This window comes from Medicago sativa, chromosome 2, assembly GCF_051527215.1.
Source record: "Medicago sativa cultivar Bolivia chromosome 2, Bolivia_mono, whole genome shotgun sequence".
Lineage (NCBI taxonomy): Eukaryota > Viridiplantae > Streptophyta > Magnoliopsida > Fabales > Fabaceae > Medicago > Medicago sativa.
The window spans coordinates 25,681,176-25,701,790 of NC_140750.1; the positions used below are offsets into that span (position 1 = coordinate 25,681,176).

The following is a 20,615-nucleotide window of genomic DNA, read 5'->3' on the forward strand; positions in this document are numbered from 1 at the left end:
AAACCCTCAATCCTCATCCGTACATATATCGTTTACTTTCTTTTATCATCTCTCTCTATAAATCTCCAACTTTCTCTTCCATCTCTTTCACAAAATCTAGCTAGCTAGCTTCTCTCCTTTCAACTAAAATATGTATGAATTGCAACAATTTCAGTTTCTTCATCAAGATCATCAGATGACAATGAAGATGGATCATATGCCAACAAGGAAGAGGGAGACAAAAAAGACGACGTCGCCGACGCCGACGGAGGAAGATAGGGTTCATGTTGTGGACTTGCATGGCATGTCCTTGGACTCACTTCCTAAACTTTCTCTTGATTTAGCTATTATTTGCAAGCTCAATTTGTCTAACAACAATCTCCAGGTACAATCTCCAAGTTTGACAAATTCACAATTAATTTTAGTACAATGCAATTTTATTAAGGTTTTGAAGTTTAAGTTTTTTCATCAAAATTGTTGTACAATCACAATTATTAATATATATGATTGACACTCATGATGAGATCAATAGCTAGGAATAGGATGCACTAGAGAGCCAAAATCATGGATTTAGATCCAAATCTTAAAATCATAGTGGTTTAGCTGTCCATAACAAATAGAATAATCTTTGTTGAAGGGAAAATGGCATAATCTTGTACTACTTGGATTTTTTTGATAAGTATCTGGTGCAACTAGTATTAGTATATATTCATTTTTTTTTGTACATATTCATTTTATTAAGTCTAAAAAATATATTTGATTAAGACATACTTAACTTAATATATTAGATGTAATATAACGGTTAGCTTTGATACAGATATCTTCTTCTAAATTGATTGAATATCTTCTTCTTTTTTTAATGAACATGAACATTTATTTTTATGAACAATTAATTGAATATCTTTTTTTTAATGAACAATTGATTGAATATTTGAATATCTTTTTTTTTAATGAACAATTGATTGAATATCTTTTATTTTATGTAAAATTGATTGAATATCTTGTTATATAAATTATTTGATAGGAAATAACTATTTAACTATATATAACAGAACATACCGGAGTCATTAACGGCAAGATTATTAAACTTGGAGATGTTGGACGTGCACTCCAACCAGCTTAGATCCCTACCCAATTCCATTGGTTGTCTCTCTAAACTCAAAGCTTTGAATGTCTCTGGAAACTTCATCCAATCCCTCCCAGCAACCATTGAGAATTGCAGGTTTATTTTCTTAACTTCTCTTTATATTTTATCGATAATTAAATATATGATAAAATTATCTCATATTATAACTTTTTGAATTTTAAGTGTTACCCATATCAAGTTAATGTTAGGGATTTATTTTACTCCATCCGTTTTAAAATGAGTGTTGTTTTAGGTGTTTACACACATATTAAGAAATGCAATGACTAAAAGAAAGAGAATGATTATTTTACCAAATTATCCTTATTAACTATTGGTTAGTTTTAAAAGTAATAATTTGGAAGTAGTGTGCAGAGTATTAATTAGAGGGTACAATTGAAAAGAAAAAGTTATTATTGCATTGGAAACTGAAAGTGACATTCATTTTGAAACAAATTTTTTTAGCTAAAGCAACACTCATTTTGAAACGGATGGAGTACTAAGTTTGACAACTGATGTCAAAAGATGCGACTCATATACATGTTTTTAGTTGTGTATAGGTGTTATTACTTTCTTTCAGCATACATATGACTTTTCAAATTTTGAATGCTGACATTATTACAAGAACATCCATGTTCATTATTGTGTTTTGCATAACTTTTTTTTTAGTGGTCGGGGTTTGAACCCCGGACCTTGCATATATTATGCATTGTCCATACCAACTGAGTTATGCTCACGAGGACGTTTTGCATAACTATCTACCAAGAGGGGAACTTAAAAAAACAAATAAATATTTAATTGATTTGAGAATCTATAATTTTTTTAATTTTTTTTGTATTTTTTCATAAATTTATTAAGATCTAGAAAATAGATTAATTATATCTCATCAAGCTAATCAAATTTTTGTTTACAAGAGTAATTGCTATTACTTTTCAAAAGAAAAGACTAATTGCTATATATTAGTTAACAACTCAAACAAGTTATCTTTTTTTCTTGTGATACCTCAAACAAGTTATCTATTCATCTCTAATTAAACATAATCATATTTAATTTTCCCATGTACCATGCAAACCAAAGACTTATATTAACAAATTACATTTGTAGGTGTCTAATCATATTTCAACAAATATCTAGTATTCACATTTTACTTTCACCTAATGATGTCATGCAAATAAAAAAAATAACAAAAAGATCGAGAAATTGACTTTGATGTAAATTGATATTTTTTTATTAATATTTTAAAAACTGGATTGTAGATCCAACAGACAAAACCTCCCAATTCTGGTTCAATATTTGTTTAACAAAATAAAAAAATATTATTAACAAAATAAACTGTTTGAACTAAGCATGATTAAATCAGGTCCGATAGACTTTTATTCTTGTTTTTTTTTTTTAGGGGAGACTTTGTATACTTGTTTTGCAATGATATAATATAAATACCCCCATCATGAATTTCTCGTTTTTAATTGTCTCTCTCTTAAAAAATATATTTAATTGCCTGGAAATTTCAATTCTAATCAAGAATTCCTAGATCCAACATCACAAAATCAATATTGTAAACTCTACGCATATTATATCTCTAAACCTACCAACTAGATATTGATTGAATAATGCCTGCATGCTTCACGTCTTTATAAGGCTCACATCTATGTCACCATTATTATATGATAAAATTGGAGTGCAATTGTGCTAAAAACTTGGTTATGTGTGTTACTGTTACATATCATTGTTAATATTGATTATTACATGTTTTTTTCATTCTTTTTTCTAACATGCACATGTGCATATGAATTTTGATCCACCAGAGCCTTAGAAGAACTGAATCTCAACTTCAACATGTTGAGCAAACTTCCAGACACAATAGGCTTTGAGCTCGTAAAACTCAAGAAGCTTGCAGTTAACTCCAACAAACTTGTGTGTCTTCCTAGCTCCACCTCTCACATGATGACTCTTATGGTTCTCGACGTACGTTTGAATTGCCTCAGGAGTCTCCCCGACGACCTTGAGAACCTCGTCAATCTTGAAACCTTAAATGTGAGTCAGAATTTCCGGTACTTGGAGTCATTGCCCTACTCCATAGGACTACTGTTGTCCCTAGTTGAACTAGACGTTAGCTACAACAATATCAAAACATTGCCCGACTCCATCGGATGCCTCCAGAAGCTCCAAAAGCTAAGCGTGGAGGGAAACCCGCTCAGTTCGCCTCCACTGGAGGTGGTGGAGCAGGGATTGCATGTGGTGAAAGAGTACATGTGTAACAAAATGAACTCAAGCCATCATATCCCAACCAAGAAGAGATGGTGGATGGTGAAATGTGGGACCTTCAATGGAGACATGATAAGTGGGAAACGATCAGAACATAAGGGTTTCAACAAGCTTCATTATCAACCCATGAATGGTCTTGCTTCACCAGGCTTCATGGGGAGGTTGTCGCCTCTTCGCCTCTTCTCACCCCGTCGTAATTCCTTAAGTTGAGAAGCCACAAAAATAATTTTGTAAAATATCTGTGTATAATCCTTGCCTGTCAAATAGTTTTAATAGCTGTGTTGGTTTTGAATTCAAACAATCAGGATATGGCTACTGTAAAGGTGAATAATTGCTGGTTAGAGATGCATGCATGCAGAAAATGTACGTGTATATCATGGATTTGAAAATGGTGGGTTTGTGAAACTAAGTAAACATGTTCATGTGAAACTTCTGATGTAATATTTTTTTTTGAAGAATTCCTCTGATGTAATTAATAGCTCATAACGGGTTCATTTTATACTTCTTTCAGCTTTACAATATGATGTACGAACTCTAATTTTTAACGCATTGCTAGTTTGTAAGTAAAGGTTGAAGGTATGTTTGTTTCAAACAAAAAAAAAGGTTGAAGGTACCTTCTTCACTGCATGTAATCAATCATCCATAATGGAATGAGAAATTCTACCACAACATGAATCGGTAAGTTGCAGATGTATTTGTATGAGAAAAACTCAGTAAAAGTAGCAGACCATAGCAGTTCATACATGTTCGGAAAAAAGGGCATGTTTCCAAAACATGGAGATCAACGGTAGCCACAATCGTGGAATTACTTACTCGTGGGATGATTAGTAAAAAAGAGGAAGAAGTATGCACACCATCAGAACGAAAAACCAATCTCATCAGTTCAGATATCCATTTGTTCAAACATCTAGTTTCGACTGTGTTAACAGAATTATACAAACACTAAGCAGGGGCATGCAGCTCAAATACATGCATGAAAGATCAACATGTCTACAAATCCGAAAATACTTTCCCATGGAGCAAATTTATCATTAGCACATCAAAAAAAATGCAACCAAGTTTCTTGAATTTAGCTACTTGAGTATCATATAACGAACATTGAAGACGGAGGTATATATATCAAACTTGAATTTTGTTTAATGTGCAAAAGTAAAATGTTTGTGCACCGTACACAAGTGTTTTCACCATTGGATTATTAAGTTTCATCACGACCCATATTACTTAATGATGAGATTTATAGATTTAATGGTGGAAACTAACTTGTGCATGATGCAATGATTGTCTCACTTGTGTACCATAAAGTTGGCCTATAACACATGATAGAGTATCTTTGTATGTGTATTTTGAAAACATACGAGAATACAAAAGGGAGAATTCAGTCTTAAGAGAGAATAAAGACAAAAGATATGAGGAAATTCAGTGACAGCCAAATGGCATGAAAGCAATAAAAAGAGAATGAAGCGATAGAACTGTTAAGAGGGAAGCGGAGATAATAGAAGAAGAGAGAAAGGAATGAAGTAAGTTGAGAATGGGAGAAAACCAGACCTCTTAAATTGCCTGGGATACTTTATTTTCTATGGTCCTTGAGATTTCCACAACCTTTTATGCAGTTTTCTGCTACTGATATTTAATTTAGCCATATCAGTAACCAAAGTTCAGTAATTAATACAAACACTTTTAACCATATCAGTAACCAAAGTTCAGTAATTAATACAAACACTCATCACATGTTATTCCAATTCTATCACCCATGCACCTCAAACACGTAAGCTAATCTAAAGTTTAAGCCAAAAATCTTCCTTTTTTTTTTTTTGGGTTACACAACTAATGAGAGAGGCCTAATGAGACTTGGTCTGAGATGCAAGAGTTGTCGTCATATGACCAAGAGATCATGGATTCAAGTTTTGGAGTCAAGTCTCTTGCAAAATCAAAGTGAAAAAATATGCAAAATCCAATGAGTCTAACTCTTTCCTAGACAAACTATTACGGGAGATTTATATAGCACTAAGTTGCCATAGTTTCACAAAACAAACAACTACAAAATATTAAAAAATCATAGAAAAAGAACTGAAAATGTCCCTTGTATTAATGGTGCTTAACCCCTTGAAACTATCAGCCACTCCATTCCACCTCAAAGGAGGAAAGAGTCGCCCGCTGCAACCTTTCCAACCTTCTCCTCCAAGCTCTTAGCCTCATTGTCAGAGACAATCGGTGGGATATCTGAAGCACCGACACCGACAACCTTAACTATATATATTTAACTGCTCAAGTGCTCCTATGGGTTCTTTTGTATTTTAAAAACATAGCTACGAGTCCATCTCTTGTTTCCAACGTGGATTATTTTTTAAGGGTAAAAATGCAAGGTCACTTGACACACCTGAGCCTCAATAAGGTTTTGCAGTTTCGATATGCAAGCATCTAATATGAAGAACGTTTTCTTATTCTTATAGAGAAAGAAACTGCTCTACTTAAGTCAAAGTACCAATGTATAATAAATTAGAGCGGCAAAAGAAGATCCAGAAAAAACAAACTAGAGGCAAAGCAGCCTCAAGGGGTTCCATCCTGAGATCATGTTGTCTCCAAGATACTTGGTGTCATGCGATCCAAGGCTATGTTACCAAATTAATAAATCAAAAGAACTACTAAAAACTATCTTTCCTTAATCACCATTGAAATGAGAAAAGAAAAAAGTATGCTACCACTCTTACAGTTCTATTATATGGTTTCAAAAGTATAAGCAGGGTATGATACATTCATGTCCCATCTACATTGGAGTCTCACACCTCTTATAGAGTTATAGGCCTGGTTTTAGGAGTGTTACCCTTTACATCAAGTGATATCAAAGCCTACTTTTCTTCAACAGTCAATGTAATGGGGGGAAGAATGGTTATCAATATCAGAGTCACTCGACAATGAAAAGGGTTGCATTTTAGGAAACTGCCATGTCTATGTATCTAGGACATGAGGATTTATGTTAATACAAACAAATTGAAGTTTCGAGAGAGCAGGACCTCGAGAAAGGGATCAGATACAAACAGAGGTATACCGCCATATGAGACCGAAATAGCAGGATCATCACACATGCAAGAAAAACATAAACATATATAGAAATCACATAAACATAACACAATCAACCTATCCATAAACAAATCAGCCCTCCCCTTTTCATGCCCTAATCTTTGATTCACCAGAATTGCTTGTAACCTATAGTCTGACAGTAGCAACCACAACGTTTTCACATCAAACACAATCAGTAACAAAACAAACATGTATCCATACACACACTTACAAAAAGAAGCCATAGTACACCAAACAGCATTTCCCTTCTCAAATGCTTTAATACACAACAAGTAACACAAACCATTAAAGTGGAACACGGAACACAAAAAGTAGCAGTTTGTTCAAAGTCCAATATGCTACTGCACACTATAGATGCTATTTGACAATACTTTGTAGCAAATAACCTATCGCAGAAAAATAGCGATGCGAATTGATCAAATAACCTACGCTATAGCGTTGTACCGCTACTATTTGAGACCAACCACAATTCAAGTACAAATAAATCATTGCACATCAAAGAAACATAAAAAACCAAATATAATATAATCAAAACAATTTTCATCCTAAAAATGTTAACCTAAATTTCAAGTATACCAAACCAACTAAAAGAAAGCCATAGTACAACAAACGGCATTGCCCTTGGCAAACGTGCTTTAATACACAACAAGCTACACAAACCACTGTTGTCAATCACAGAAAATAGTAGTTTGTTCAAATCCTAATACACTCCAACGCTGTTAATTGCTATAGCCTAGCCTCTATATTTGACAACACTATGTACTAAATAGCGAATCGCAGAACAATAGCAATTTATTCAAATTCCGCTATAGCTGCTATTTGACAACCCTAACACAAACCACATTTTAGCCACAGATAAATCATTGCACACGAAACAAACCATATAATATAACCACAACAATTCATCCTAAATATGTTAACCCGAATTTCAAGTATACCAAACCAATTAGAGTACTTATTATATAAAATATAACAAAATAAGATCCAGTTACTATAACCATTTCAATTCAACAACCCTAAATTCTCAAATTAACTCAAACTACAAATTCAAGAAACAAAGCCAAATTCAACTGAGATAAGCCGGGATCTTGATACGAACGAAGAGCATACTCATAACATAAGCAATGACAACACTGGTAATACCAGCAGTTGCATAAGAAACCTTGACAGAGCGATCCCGGTTCCGATCAAGAGCAAGATCCAGCATAATAATCCCAATTCCACCAAGCACGAACATGAATCCTGACGAGAGACCTTCAATGATGTACTGACCGTTAACACGTCCGGACATGAAGACGACTGGCTTAACGGCGCCGGTGTAGGGATCTTGCATTGAGCCGATGCCGGGTGGTTCGACGATGATGTCGTAGACGATGCCGGAGACGACCATGAAGTAGGTGAGGAGGACGAGGGCGAAGACGAGGTTGGAGGAGGGGAGGGAGAAGGATGGGAGTTTGAGACGGAGGCGTGGTGGGCGGAGGAAGGAGAAGGGGAGGATCCGGAGGAGGTGGAAGATGGGATCGATTGATGCGGCGGAGGATGGATCGGTGACGGTGGTGGTTTGTTGAACCGGGTTTTCTGATTTGGATTTCATTTTCGGGTCGGGTAAAGGCACCGCGGAAGAGAAGAGTATGCTGAGTTTATTTATGTCAGCATATGAGTGCGTAATACTAATAACTCCAAAGAAAAATTTTTGTTTGGAAAATATCATTTTTAACTGCATGGACTAATCATCAAGTCAATAAAATTATAATAGTTGATAATATATGTGAGTTTAATACGAACAATTCACTTATTTACTTTAAGAAATGAATTTTTAACACTAAGATACTTAAAAAAAATATATATAATAGGTGACAAATTTATTTCTCAGGAAATTTAATACAAATACATTATCATGATTGAATTTGAATCTAGGTACTTTGGATAAGCTAAAAGTAATCATTTAGAACATATACAATGGAGACATTCATTTTTGAAAAATTCTATTAAGTGTCCTTAGAACAATGGAGCCTATAAATGTTTCACCACCTCCTACCATCCTTTTCTAACCAACCATATTGAGAGAGGTTTGTGATAACATATTTGAAGATCTGATGAAGCTAGTAAATTCAAGAAATGATGCTATTCATCTTGAAAACTATGAGAATAAATGGAATGCTCTGAAAACTGTTGTGGATAGAGTCTTCAGTGATCCGCAAAGACAATCTGTGGAAGCTCAGAATCAAGCCTTGACCAAATGGTTCAAAGAGGTAATTAAGAGCATGGAAGCTGTGGAAATCAAGAGAAATGAGAAATTCATCACAAACATTCCATTCTATGTGGATCTCTCAAGGATGATTCCTGAGACTGTCAGATCAGGACTTGACACTCCTGGATAACTCAAGTACTTGTCAAGTCAGAGAAACCTGTCTTAAAAGCTCTGGAGATGAAAGAACCTGAAGAAGGAAAGATAGTTGAGAAGCTTCAGAAAGAGCTATTTGAATAGAAGCTGGTGACTGAGACTTTAAGAAGACAGGTTGCTGAATTGAAAGAAGATCAGAAGCATCGGAGAGCCATTCAAGAAGCTAAAGATAAAAGGTCAGAGGATCTGTAGAACACAGTGAAGCAACAATCTGAAAAGATCAAGTCTATGGTTGCTGCACTGATGAAAATGATGAAGAAACAACAACAACCTTAGATTGCACACCTTTAATTCTTGTTGTTTATGTTTCTTATGTTTTTATGTTCCTGAATATTATGCCTCTGATACATATATATATATATATATATATATATATATATATGCTTTAATGATATTGATCATGCTCTGATGGTATACTTAGAAATATTCATGTTTCTTACTTCTCTCTTTTACTTTTTTAAAACTTTTTGTTGATGACAAAAGGGGGAGTAAGATATAGTACATTTAGGCTCTGATCCCACTAAATTAACATTAAAATTAATTTAGGAGAACCTTCTTCTCATCTCTTAGTCTCTGAATCTCATGTGAAATTATTTCTGAGTGACGTTTTTAAGATTAAAATGAATTTAATTAACTTGGATAGAACTCAGGGGGGAGCTTACACACCTCACCCTAAGAACAATCAGACTCAGGGGAGCTTACAAGCCTCAGACCCTAAAGTCAACTTCTTGATTAGATTAACAACAATTGACTATTAATACTAGTGTTTGTCATCATCAAAAAGGGGGAGATTGTTGGAACAAAAAGTGTTTAACATTGCCACATTAAATTTTGATGATAATAAAGTATCATAAAGTCAATTGGCTATGCTAATATTTGTTCAAGTGTGCAGGACCATAGACAAAAAATTTATTAGTCTTAAATCAAAGTATTGGTTCTAAAAGAACAAAAGAGAGCAATGAAATTTGCAAAGGAAGCTTATGTTGCAAGCCTGAGTCTGAAGATTCATCAGAAGCTGACTGCCAGAGTCTGACGTCATCTAGAGTCTGAAGTTCATCAGAGTCTGAAGTCAAGAAGCTAGAGTTAGTTAAAGTTGGTTATTTTGAAGACACAAGATTGCAGAAGGAAGAAAAGCATGAAGCAACGGCTATTTCAGAGGAATTGGAAGACATTGAATGCTTATCCACTGAAGAGCGCAGAGAAGGACAATAGTACAACCACTACTCCACTATTCCACTATATTGCCTGCACATAGTACTGCTACAGCTGTGTCTACACTGGTTAATTCTTCAAACAAGGAATGGATTTCAAAATATTCCCTCCTAGGACATTAACCAAATCAAGCAACATATCATTGGTGATGATCGTGCTTCAACAACGACTCTTTGGATGTGCTGGCAATCCTCAACGTATCTCTCACACCTCTATATAACGGAGTGAAGACTTGAAGATTAAAAAGAGACTCAACAACGTTTTGATAATGCCAAAACTCTACCGAAATTTTTGTGCGTCACAAACTTAGAATTTCTTATAAACTTTCATATCTTAGAAATTTTAGAGTCTTAAGAGTCTGATTTTGATTTGTATTGTGAACACCACTGATAGTATATCAAGTGTTCAAATCAAACATCTTTCTGTGTAATTTTGTTTGTTTAGAAGTCTCTTGCTTTTGTGCTTGAGCATAGGAAATATCTTGCTTGTGTGCTTGAGCATTTGGAACTCTCCTTGGAAGTGCAAGGGGGACATGACTACTTCTGGATTGTGGAAGAAACCTGTATAATTGTTTTGTGTCTCTCTCCTCTCTCTCTCTCTCTCTCTCTCTCTCTCTCTCTCTCTCTCTCTCTCTCTCTCTCTCTCTATCTTTACTCTATCCGCTACATTAGACTCTGAACATTGTTCTAAAATCTGAACTCTATCAGACTCTAGACGTTGGACTTAGTTTAAAAAGAAGAAAAAACTAACACAATTCAACCCCCTTCTTGTGCTTTTCTCACCTTCAATATGAACATAATATTTTTGAAGAAAAATAGGACTCGTGAGAAGATCATATAGTGAAAAAGTAAAAACCAATAAATAAAGATTGAAAAAAATCAATTTGATAGAGTTTTTACAAGAACGGGATCACTTAGTCGAAATCCAATTATTTTTTTTTCACTTTTTTTTTATAAATCATACAAGGGCGGATAAAATTGGGTGTCAACACATTCTTTGGAGGAGTTAAGAAATTGGCAGTCGAGGAACGAAATTTCTTCTTTGACTTAATGGTTTGAAGAAAAAGAGAAATATTATTAAGATCTAGTAGCTAAATACACGACTAACCTTTAAGTTGGACAACAATAATATTACTTAATTATTAAAAGGGATGAAACAAATGAAATGGGTTCTCTTTGCCAGTTTGAAGAGAGAGAAAGAGAAAATTAATAAAGAGGGCGGCAAATGTATAAGAGCACGACCAACACAGCCCATGAGCATCCAACTTTATGGAGCGAGCTGGGCCTCAAATTTACGCGGACTCAAACTTTTTTATATAGTACCCAAAAGGCCAAACAAACACTTTTTTAAAAAATAAAATAAAATAAATGAACATGTGAAAGGATAATAAGTCAAACCCAACTCACACATATCCACCAACAAAATACAAGAGCCACTATTTTGATTTTAATTTTTTTAGGCAAAACGGAAATTATATAAGATAAAAATACAAATATACAAAAACTTGGGGACATTAGACCTAACCGAATCATAATTCAAATAGGAGTACATCGTGAAAAATCAGATTAAGTGGACTAGCCCTAATCTATCCTATCAAAAATTCATTAATCACGGGTGCAACCAAGCGAACCTACGCACAGGTGCGAAACCAAATTACAAAAAATATGAAGATTGAACATCTGTAACAACCGATTATGGTTTAAATCTGACAAATGGATTGATCGTCAAAACGGTATCAAAATTCAAGTGATAATAACTCCCTGAACACAACATCAAGCATAAAAGCTCTTTCGAGCCTTGAAGCCTGCAAATATCAACAAATCTGAAATATCAAAGAATTGAAGATATCAGACCACCAAACACAACATGTTTTAATGAGACGTGTAAGAACTCAGACTGAGAGATGAGTCCAATACGCTAGAAACCAAACATACACTTTCAGGTTAACAAAAGCAGACCCTTTCGGGTTTTTGAAACTGAACATACCTTTTCGGGTTTTTGAAACTGAACCACATCTAAAAGGCATGAGTCTTCAACCACTAAACCAATCTTTGATCAACAGTACCATAAAAGCACAAACCAAAGCGCCGAAAGACCCATGAGAACAAACAACCCGTCACTGTAAAAAATCAAGCGATACACGAACAAACAACCAGCGATACAATTGCGATGGAGCAACCACAAACACACACAAAGCCACATAACCCATCACAACAAATGAATAAACAAGCCCAAATTCTCTGGCGCAAAACATGCAACACAACTGAAACAATACCATCAGATCATGAAGCAAAGACACAACCACCTTTGCGAATAGATCAAGAGATCTCCAAAAAAACCCGAATCTAGTAGCGCAACCCACAATTAGAGAAACCAAAACATAGCAACATACCCGTGCAAACCATATCGGTGGCAATAAAATTAGGCGACCCCATGGGTAACATGAGAGAGCTGGAATGGCCAATCGCCGAAAGAGAATGGTTTAAAGCAGCTCCAGCGGGACGAGACACTGGTGCGGATGATGGATCTCGTCGCACCACCACCTGATGTGTCTACTTTTTGAATCTTGAGTTTGGATTTGAGGGTGAAAGGCTTGACAATGGCAAAAAGTTAGAGAGATGTTAGAGAGGTATATGGTTCAGAGAAATAATATTTGTACAAACAATTTGTACCAATTTTTGTGACAACTTTTTCTATTATACTCACATTATATTTTTACTTTCTCTCTCACTATTATTTTGGTTTTCATGTTAATAACAAATTTTCAATGTAAATTTATGATTGTTTCATAAGTTATTGTACAAATATTTACACCCTCTGGTCACTATTATAAGCAAAACTTTGCATTTTAGATTCATTCAATTAATGATGTATATAGTCTTTATTATAGACCACATACATCATTTAATGAATGAATATAAAATGCAAAGTTTTACTTATAATAGTGACCGGAGGGTGTACTAATAATATGAAATTAGAAGTCACCCAAAAAAAATACTCCATCCGTTTCAAAATGAGTGTCGCTTTAGGCTTTGGCACACAGATTAAGAAATGGAATGAAATAATCATTGAATATAACGCTTTTACTAAACTGCCCTTACTTTATAAGGAAAAGACAAAAATAAAGCTGCATTGAAAATTGTGTGAGAGAAAAGTTGGAGTATTTATTGAGGGTAAAGTTGGAAGAAAAAATTAAAGTTGTATTGAAAATGTAAAGTGACATTCATTTTGAAACAATTTTTTTTTGCTAAATTAGCAAAGGCATGCATGACACATGTTCTTGTCAAAGAAAGAAAATGAAGACAAAAAGTAATCAATCACATACATATTCTCAAGAAAATAGATAAACTAAGGGAAGGCCTCACATGGTGGTGAGGTAGAGTCTCTATCATCATCACACTCACTGGCTAGTGTGTGTGTTTTATTCAAGTGTGGAGGTCACTACTCACTCACGGAGTCACCTTAGAGCCTATAAACGCGGCATAATTTTCCGTAATAAATGGTAACGCTACAAACACACACTCATGCGTGACGGACGGTCCTAAACACATCTTTTGTCTTTAGGCTCATCTTTCTAGATTGTTTGTCCGATAACTATAACTATTGTTTGTCATTATTGTGTTAGTAATAATGATGTTTTAAGGTAGAGTTAAATATTCCTTAAAAAAAAGTAGAGTTAAATATTGAAGTATTTGTAATATATATATATATATATATATATATATATATATATATATATATATATATATATATATATATATATATATAGGGTTATGTTACAAGCCACCTTCATAAAAAGTAGTGTGGTGTCTTTTATCAAGTCACACCTCAAGGTGTGATTTTCACTTTTTTAGTTATAACTTTGATAAAAGACACCTTCATAAAAAGTAGTTGGTGTCTTTTAACAAATGCTCATAGAGTAACTTGATAAAAGACACCTTCACAAAAGGTGTCTTCTATCATAACCCATATATATATATATATATATATATATATATATATATATATATATATATATATATGGGGATGCTACAATACACCCACTCACTTTTGTGAAGGTGTGTTTTAGCATTCAACACCTTTCATGTTTGGACAAAAAACACCAAATCCTCCTTTTAAAAACAGATAAGTTGGAGGACAATTATGTAATTCAATCATTTATTTAATCCACCTATTCTCCACCCAAATTACTTTACACCATTGCCCAAGTTCATTCTCTCTCACTCTTGTCGGTTCTACAACCAATACATGCTTCCTTTTCTCTTCATAATCTCATCATCGCCGCAGTGAGAAAAATGAAAAACTACATATTTGTGTTGGTGAGTGGGAATCAATCCAAGGAATTAAAACAGTTCAAATTGAAATCTGCATCATGTTTTTGGAATCAAAAATTAAAAGCAACTTCTCTTCGTTCAAATCAAAATCAAAAGAAATTGTGCTACCACCAATATTGTTATATTAAAATCTTATATTAATTTCTTGAATATTGTTATATTTCTTCCAATGTTCGATAAATGGGTAGCAAGAACCCACAATAGAGTCTGAGTTGAAAATTAAAAAAAATTACAATGAATTTGTAATGGTGTGTGGTGTGAGTAAATCCTAAAAAAAAATAAAATGGCTTGAACAGTAAAGGAGATAGGTGGAGAAGATGAGTAGAAGAAATTAAAATTAAACTATTGAATTACATAATTGCCCTTCAATTTATTTGCTTTTGAAAGGGAAATAAGACTTTTTTGTCCAAGCATTAGAGGTGTTGAATGCTAAAACACACCTTCACAAAAGTGAGTGGGTGTGTTGTAGCATTCCCCTATATATATATATATATATATATATATATATATATATATATATATATATTGAAGTAATAAATTTTAACGACTTTGACACATATTTTTCAAAAAGAAAAATCTTTCTTGCATATTCTTTGAAGATTTTCACAACAATCTCAACATAATCTTTCACACTTCGACAATTACAAATCAATGTGATTAAGTGCAACAAATCATTGTAATAAAATGTAGCATAAACTCACTCATGTGCTTATTTAAGTTTTTTTAAAAATAACTTATTTAATTTTAATACTTTCAAAAAAAACTTATTTAATTTTCATATCACATTCATAAAATAATTTTTTCCTTTCTTAAGTGAAGAAATATCTTTGTAATATAAAAAAGAACTTTAATTAGAAAAAAAAACATAAAAAAGAATTTTGATCTAAATAACAAAATTCTCAATTAGCTTTTTTATGCATTGAAATTATTATTTTCAGTTTCTAATTCATAAAAATATAACTTCCCAATATAAATGATTTTAAATTATAAAAATTGGTCAAATAACTATTATTGTTAACACAAAATGATTTCAAATTTCAAAAATTGATCAAATTCATGTTCAACTATTTTTCTTACAAAATTTCACAATTTTCATAATCAAATTCCTTGAGTACCGGACAGCTGCAGTATATATAGCCATCACCGTTATTGACGCCACGTGTCACTTCCATTTTATATTTTCTTTCTTTTTTTGTCTTGTCTTCCTTTTTTGTCTGTGTTTTGAATTCAACCAAAGGTTGTTTCTGTTTCTCTTCTTTGTACTTGTTCTTCAGCTATAACACACACACTTCACACAGTTCACACACTTCACTTTCATTCTTCTGTCAAATTCTTCTCTTTCTTTATTAGGGTTTTGCTTTTTCAACTCAAGTACACTACAATGTTCAACTTCTTGATTGGGAAAGACGCTAGAAAGATTCTTAAACGCAAAGATAGCGATGCTGGTGAAAAAGGTATGGTTTTTTTTTTACTTTTTTTTTAATACCCTTTTTTTAGTTTTTACTTTGATTTGGATTTGAGTGTTTGTTTATGTCTGCATTTGGGAAATTTTTTGGTTTTTTGGTGTTTCTTTTACTGCTTATTGATCTGTGAAATTTGATTTGTATAATGGAGTTTTTTAATTGTTCCATATCATTGATGATTTTTTACTTCATTGATGCATGTTACTATCTTCCTTATGTTTTGAATTTGATAATCTTGGTGCATGCAAGGAATGTTATATTTGTGTTTTTTTTTTTTAGCAAATTATTGACTTATGTAATTTTGATTTCTACTTTTGGGGATTTCTTGTGCAATGAGTTATAGGGTTGATTTTGATGAATTTTTATGTGCTTTATGAAGATATGATAAATAATTTTATGTGTTTTTAGCTATGAAACACAGGTAGGTAGTCCGGACTCCGGATACTGACACTAGTAATAATTTGAGAAAATGAAATGATTGAATTAACCATATGCGTCGGTGTCAGACACTGACACTGGTTGGACATACACACCTTCAATTTGAAGTGTTGGTGCTACATAAGTTTTTAGTCGCGAATGTTTCCGGCTTATAAGAAGCATGTTTTTGTTCTTATTGAACTTGGATCCCGATTATCAAGTGGAATCCGGGTTCAAATCCAAGTTACCGCGTGTGTTAATTTGTGTATGTATTGGTTACTAGGTCAATAGCACAATAAAAAAATGCGAAAAAGATGAAAGCGAAATAATAGATAAGATGGGAGAGAGCGATATAAGAGAGAGATAGACACAAAGATAGTGTGCCTTTCTCGCCTTAAAGGTAGCAGATCCGGATCCATTGAACTTCCAGAAAAGGCTTTAATTTTTTACTAGAATCCTTGTTATTCCATCAAAGAATTGTAGGGATAAATAGATCTGACTGTAAAATCTGAACTTATATACATATAGGTACTGGTTAAATAGCCTTCAATGTATTGAATACTATAGTTTTTTAGGAATAGAAAGTGTTAAAATATTTTCATGTCTTAAGTATACTTCTTTCCTTTTTTTATTATATACCTTATACTTTCCTATCATTTACTGTGGTTTGCCTGTGCTAGCATTTTCTATATATGTGAATGCGTTTGTTTAGGAGTAGTAATTAATCTTGCCACATGCTAGTATTTATAGTCCTTACTCTTTAGTACTATTTAAAGTTGTTTTGCATAAACTTAGATATTCTTTGAATTAAACCTATGAGAAAAAGAATTGAAAAAAGTTTTTCATTTACTGTGAATGTTCTGCACAAAACGATATGTCACAGTAATGTAATTGTTCGATCATACGTTCCGTTATCTTTTGCAGGAAGGGCTTTGGAAGATTTACGAGCCTCTCTATTTAATCAATTTAATTTCTCCGACGGTTCAAAACGTCAACAGCGGCGGATATGTGGTCCAGCTACTGCACTTACCTTCAATTTTGTGGTTGCAGTTGGTATTATTTTTGTAAACAAAATGGTTTGTTTCCTATTATCTCTTCTATCTTTCTAAAGCTTTGTTCTGTGTTGAAATTTCGGTGTAGCATGGTTTGTAGTTGTTGACTTTCCCAGCATTCCCTTTTCTTGTTTTTTTCAGGTGCTTCAAACTGTTAAATTCAAATTCCCTATACTTCTCACACTAATTCACTATGTAGTGAGCTGGTTCTTCATGGCAGTACTAAAAACGTTTTCTTTACTTCCTCCATCTCCTTCCACAAAATCAACTCGAATGTCAACTTTATTTGCTCTTGGATTTGTTATGTCTCTATCTACTGGCTTTGCTAATGTTAGCTTGAAGTATAATAGGTAACCACACTACCCACATTGATATTTTTGAAGTATTTATTTTTTACTCTTAATTTAATTTCCGTGTCTTCAGCATTGGTTTCTATCAGATGGCAAAGATTGCAGTGACGCCGTCAATAGTTTTTGCAGAATTCATATTGTATAGAAAGAAAGTATCTTTGCCCAAGGTACATGCACTCACCTTGTTTGTGCTCGTATTTCATATAATAGTAAATGTCAATTGTTCATCTAGCACAAATAATATGCAATACGTGCCCATTTTATGCTATGAAGTTTTAAATTAATATGAATGTTTACCATACAATTTGAAACTATACAGGTGTTAGCATTGACACTGGTATCTATTGGCGTTGCTGTGGCTACCGTGACTGATCTGCAGTTTCATTTATTTGGTGCTTGTGTAGCATTGGCATGGATCATACCGAGTGCTGTAAATAAGATCCTCTGGTCTAGACTGCAGCAGCAAGAGAACTGGACAGCTTTGTCGTGAGTATTTATTACAAGTAGTTTAATTGGTATGCACTGTCGGTTTTACTCATGCATCCAATCACATTTTCCCTCATAGTTGCGGAGATATCATAGGAACTAACATAGCCAAGTTCCATATTGATGAGATATTTTACGACATGTACACTGACATTGCATAATACTCTTTACATTTTACCATTTCTCTCCCATATTGATTCTGTTTGTGTTTCTTTGTCTGTTTGTCTGATTTGGGAATTGATCGACAGGCTGATGTGGAAAACAACACCGATTACTTTGATTTTCCTTGCTGCTATGTTACCCTGCTTAGACCCTCCAGGTGTACTCTCATTCGATTGGAACTTGAGCAACACTTTGGTGATTTTCGGATCAGCCGTTCTTGGATTCTTGCTGCAGTGGTCTGGTGCTTTGGCACTAGGGTAAGTGACATTTTTGTTATTGAATAGTTTGACATGGTAAAAGAATTTCAACTTTGTGTAGAAAGAATAGGATCTATTCTGTTCAATTTACATAGACTCCACTTGTATTTGATCATTTAATAGGCCTTGTAGAACTCGTTGTTGAAGTTTGTGTTTACTTATCTAAGGTTTTCTTCTTTAACATACCGTTTCTCTTCCACCTTGCAATTCACAGTGCTACATCTGCGGTTTCACACGTTGTCCTTGGGCAGTTTAAGACATGCATCCTGCTTCTAGGAAACTATTTTCTCTTTGGATCTAATCCTGGTACAATCAGTATCTGCGGCGCATTCACAGCTATCGGTGGTACGTCTGTTTACACTTACCTTAACATGAAGCAGCAATCAAACAAGGTTTCTCCTCGACAGCCTTCCACTTTACCCAAATCTAAACTCGGCAAAGAAAATGGCAGCACCAATGGCAATGATGGACATTATGGGGCTGAATCTGTCTAACTAGATGCCTGAACCTACACTACATGCTGTGAAATAACCAATTAACCAAGCAATTTTTATTTATTTTTCTCATGTTTAATGATTCTCATCTAACCATTTTGAGGTGTTAGATGGTGATGTGTCAACTATAATATATGATCAGAGGCGAACTATGACACTGACCCATGAATCTAATCGACATGGCAGCTACGGCTCTTGAAAACTCGGAACACCATTTGTATATGAATGTTTTGGTGGATTCCTCATGGAAACTAGTTTTTTTTTCATCTTATGATTTTGTAATAGGAGCTACAGCTGCAGTATGTTGCAATAGAAAACAAATTTTTTTTTGTCCCCACCAATACCATTTGCTGAAATTCGTTATGGCTACCATATTTTTGAACTGTGCTATTTTAAACTTTCATTATTGGGGATTAAGACAGATAAATGTGTTAGCCTTAGAAGTTGATTCCCTACATGATTGGATTGGCGGTGAATTTGTCAAAATTACGGTGTGCTCCAGTGGTTTTAACAAAAACTACACTATGGAGTTTGAACAACATGGTGGCGTCATGATTTTACCAAATCCATCACCGATCCAAACATACACTACAGAATGTTGTTGAAACAAGGGAGCATTGAAGTGAATTTGTGCGTCTTTGCTAAGCAGATGCAAATCTCACAAATGAGTGTTATTTGAGACATTTAAATCTCAGTTTTTTAAGCACTTGTTACTTGTTTGAGCTATATAACTTAACAAGTTGGTGAAGACATTGGTTGATTCTCTGTTTTTTCACTTGATCTGGCGACAATACTTTGATTCTTGCCCTTTCAAGAGATAAAGGTATCACCAACAAAGACATAGTATGATAATATTCACCTTTACCTAATGACTTTTTAATATATTTCAGAAAATATATATTTAATTCTTGCTTATTTAGATAGAATCTTTAATGTGCTTGATCATCATTTAAGCACATGTCTGCAACAAAAATCTACTTGTCTGCAACAAATTCATTGTCATCAACCACTCCAAACTGTATGCACTGTGTCCCCCAAAGGCCACATAACTCTTTGAAAGAGTAATGCCAAAATGGTTTCAAGTTCCTATTATCCTTATCTAACACAAATTTATGATAGATTTGATATTTCATTTTGCTTGCAATATATAAAATTGCGCAGGCTGATGGACTCTAAATTCACCGGCATCGACAGTTTTCGTCGCCAAAGAAAAACTATCCGAGGTAAAATATTGAATCAAATTTAGTTCGGTTAATGCTATATTTTTTGACATATATTATGTCGTATACCAACACTCCCAAAAAAACGCGGAAACTGACAATATTGAACAAGGTCTTAGTCGGGGATCGTTCACACAAAATATGAATCCGATCACAATATCAGTATCGTCGGCAAAGCCAATTTGTTCTGATACCTTCAGTAAAACTATTAGAGGAAAAACAACCGAGGATAAACGGAGGCACATACTCCTCATCAATATGCTGTGAACGACAGCCCAAAACACTTCAAACGGGATACTGCATTTTGATATCAGGCCTG

General features: G+C 33.9%; 3 protein-coding genes across 3 annotated transcripts; 2 read left to right on the top strand and 1 right to left on the bottom strand.

The window, feature by feature from the left end:
- The first annotated feature begins 89 nt into the window (after positions 1-89).
- Positions 90-3,883, top strand: LOC146945791 (plant intracellular Ras-group-related LRR protein 6-like). Its single transcript, XM_085744079.1, has 3 exons — positions 90-364; positions 1,032-1,201; positions 2,908-3,883. Exons 1-3 carry the CDS (start codon positions 131-133, stop codon positions 3,575-3,577), a joined length of 1,074 nt encoding a protein of 357 aa, XP_085600205.1. The 5' UTR covers positions 90-130; the 3' UTR covers positions 3,578-3,883.
- A 3,495-nt stretch (positions 3,884-7,378) lies between these two features.
- Positions 7,379-8,131, bottom strand: LOC146945792 (uncharacterized). The gene has a single exon (XM_085744080.1). It carries the CDS (start codon positions 8,037-8,039, stop codon positions 7,512-7,514), a length of 528 nt encoding a protein of 175 aa, XP_085600206.1. The 5' UTR covers positions 8,040-8,131; the 3' UTR covers positions 7,379-7,511.
- Positions 8,132-15,607: 7,476 nt separating this feature from the next.
- On the top strand, positions 15,608-19,417 carry LOC146945793 (Nucleotide/sugar transporter family protein). Its single transcript, XM_085744081.1, has 7 exons — positions 15,608-15,849; positions 17,200-17,351; positions 17,469-17,677; positions 17,751-17,844; positions 17,997-18,163; positions 18,412-18,582; positions 18,797-19,417. Exons 1-7 carry the CDS (start codon positions 15,777-15,779, stop codon positions 19,074-19,076), a joined length of 1,146 nt encoding a protein of 381 aa, XP_085600207.1. The 5' UTR covers positions 15,608-15,776; the 3' UTR covers positions 19,077-19,417.
- The last annotated feature ends 1,198 nt before the right edge of the window (positions 19,418-20,615 follow it).

What these genes read in the sequence shown, in the direction of transcription:
- LOC146945793 (XM_085744081.1), top strand. Translation starts at nt 15,777, where the DNA reads ATGTTCAACTTCTTGATTGGGAAAGACGCTAGAAAGATTCTTAAACGC. An exon ending in TAGCGATGCTGGTGAAAAAG is followed by an intron (nt 15,850 to 17,199) that starts GTATGGTTTTTT and finishes TATCTTTTGCAG; the next exon opens with GAAGGGCTTTGGAAGATTTA. An exon ending in GAGAACTGGACAGCTTTGTC is followed by an intron (nt 18,164 to 18,411) that starts GTGAGTATTTAT and finishes ATTGATCGACAG; the next exon opens with GCTGATGTGGAAAACAACAC.
- LOC146945791 (XM_085744079.1), top strand. Translation starts at nt 131, where the DNA reads ATGTATGAATTGCAACAATTTCAGTTTCTTCATCAAGATCATCAGATG. An exon ending in TGTCTAACAACAATCTCCAG is followed by an intron (nt 365 to 1,031) that starts GTACAATCTCCA and finishes TATATATAACAG; the next exon opens with AACATACCGGAGTCATTAAC. An exon ending in GCAACCATTGAGAATTGCAG is followed by an intron (nt 1,202 to 2,907) that starts GTTTATTTTCTT and finishes TTGATCCACCAG; the next exon opens with AGCCTTAGAAGAACTGAATC.
- LOC146945792 (XM_085744080.1), bottom strand. Translation starts at nt 8,039, where the DNA reads ATGAAATCCAAATCAGAAAACCCGGTTCAACAAACCACCACCGTCACC.